The following is a 2,180-nucleotide window of genomic DNA, read 5'->3' as shown; positions in this document are numbered from 1 at the left end:
GGACCTGAACCTGTTCAGCCTCCACAAGAGAAGGCCGAGGGGGGATCTAGTGGCCATTTACAAACTAGTCAGAGGGGACCAGCAGGCATTGGGGGAGTCCCTGTTCCCCCGAGCACTGCCAGGAGTGACCAGGAATAGCGGTCACAAGCTGGCAGAGGGGAGATTCAGACTAGACATCAGGAGGCGCCACTTCACAGTCAGGGCGGCTAGGATCTGGAACCAACTTCCAAGAGAAGTGGTGCTGGCTCCTACCCTGGGGGTCTTTAAGAGGAGGTTAGATGAACACCTTGCTGGGGTCGTTTGACCCCAGTACTCTTTCCTGCCATGGCAGGGGTCATACTCGATGATCTGCTCCAGCCCCTTCCAACCCTATTAACTATGAGACTATGAAGATGGGGATTTGTATAGTGGCACGACAGTGGTTTTCTTTTCGATTCCCCTGATGACGCCCTTAATGATGTTTTATTAGCTGTTCTGGGTCACCGCTGCACACAAACGTTGTCGGAGAACCGTCTGCAACCTTTTGCTCTTGTTGTTCTAGGTAAGAACGACGGCTCCATTGGGGGAAGGCAGTACTTCAAATGCAACCCAGGCTACGGGCTCCTCGTGAAGCCAAGCAGAGTGAAAAAAGCCACCGGAGCAGCCAGGCGGCGGAGCGCCGGTCTGAGGCTGCAAGGGGGAGCGACGTCGGAGAACCGGAAGAGCGGCAACTTCTCGGGTTCAGCCTCCAACCTGGCTTCCCTGACGGCCCTGGCCAAATCGGAAGCAGCACCTGCCCTTCGACCGGAGAAGCTGCCGAAGAATACAGAGAACAGGAAATCTTGGGCTAACTGAAAAGCGACTGCAGGCCACACAGCCTCGGGTGAAACGGCACACAGACAACGGGCTCTCCTCAGCTATGCTGGCAGCGCTAAACCAGCCTTGGTAACCTCCTTGTTTGTGGCAAACACTAATGGAGGGAATTACCGTTCCCTGCTTGGGTGCTTGACCTGCTAAATCTTCGCCCGGTCGTGGTGATCAATCTACATGTTTAAGCTCCTTACGTGAATTATGACACTTTGGCGTGTGGCTTATTTCAAACAATGAAAGTTTGTATGTGTGTTTGCACATGTATATGTGTGTGCAAGCAGTGCTGCTTATCAGCCTGTCACAGAGCAAAGGGTAAATTGAGTTATTCAAAGTAGCGAGCGAGTTTCCAACAGCTGTAAAATATCGATCAGGCTTATTTACCCGGATATAACATGATACTGTACTGCTTTAAACGAGGTTGGCAGTTCAAAATGCAGCATGCAGGGCTCCATCTTCCAGTGCTGGAAGAGCGGTGTCTGCATTGGGCCGTAACGAGGACCAGAAATGGTTGTAAGGACTTGAGATTGGCCAAGAAGGAAACAAAAACTTAACTTTTTCTTAATGCGACCTGGTGCCTGTTTCTAATCAAGTTCTAACATCTCTGCTCCTATTGAAGTCAACGGGAGTTTTTTGTAGCTGACTCCAGTGGGAGCGAGATTTAAGCCTTTAATTTTATTCCCACCTTCTCCGTGACTTATCCTGTTTTCACACGTGTATTCAAGTGTCATTAAATAGGCGTAAACTAGTTAGTATTTTCGATACATGACAGAATCTCTTTGCCTCTCCTTTCCTGTCCAGGGGCACTCTGGGATCTTGCTTTCGTTGTTTCTCTAGTTTTACCCCCTGGATGTTTGCAAAGACATCAGCCTGCTCTCAGGCATGTCGGTCCCGATTCTGTCTGTACTGATCTACTAGTGACATGCTGCCCATCCCGCAAGCCAGGCAGGGCGCCCTGCACAGCTTTATAATGTTGGAGAATTATTGTTCTCTAACTACATGACCCAGTGATATTTATTTTTATTTATTGTTTTGTTTTGTTTTTTAAGAGAATAAAATACTTGCGCTTTACAATCATCAGTTGACAGTCGTTGCACAGAGGAGCTCTACTTCCCTCCGTCTACAGTCGCCTTCTCCCTCACCATTGATTTGTTCCTAAAATCAGTTTTTTGACATGTTCTGCCTCAAAATGAATAACTGAAGTGGTGGGGGGGAAGGTGAGGGGTAAAGGAAGAGCATGTTAGGACTAGCTTTCATTCTTTAAACTTGAATTTATTTTTAATCACTTTTCTTGGTATTTAACTTCCCATGGGGGGGGGGGGGGGGGGGGGGGG

At 48.8% G+C, this 2,180-nt stretch overlaps 1 protein-coding gene and 1 long non-coding RNA gene across 2 annotated transcripts in view; one reads left to right on the top strand and one right to left on the bottom strand.

Annotated features, from left to right (window-relative positions):
• KIF13B (kinesin family member 13B) overlaps window positions 1-2,132 on the top strand; it is a 200,729-nt gene extending 198,597 nt beyond the window's left edge. Inside the window, exon 40 of the mRNA XM_019520900.1 lies at window positions 542-2,132. Coding sequence (XP_019376445.1) covers window positions 542-834 — 293 coding nt within the window. The 3' untranslated portion in view covers window positions 835-2,132. The remainder of the gene's footprint in view (window positions 1-541) is intronic.
• The window catches only part of LOC109300234, a 14,984-nt gene that overhangs the window by 5,753 nt on the left and 7,051 nt on the right, over window positions 1-2,180 (bottom strand). The window lies entirely within an intron of this gene.

The sequence above is a fragment of the Gavialis gangeticus genome, unplaced genomic scaffold (genome assembly GCF_001723915.1).
Source record: "Gavialis gangeticus isolate Ggan-Ray unplaced genomic scaffold, GavGan_comp1, whole genome shotgun sequence".
Classification (NCBI taxonomy): Eukaryota; Metazoa; Chordata; order Crocodylia; family Gavialidae; genus Gavialis; species Gavialis gangeticus.
Note: the sequence above shows the minus strand (reverse complement) of the source record. Positions and strands in the feature narration are given on the sequence as shown.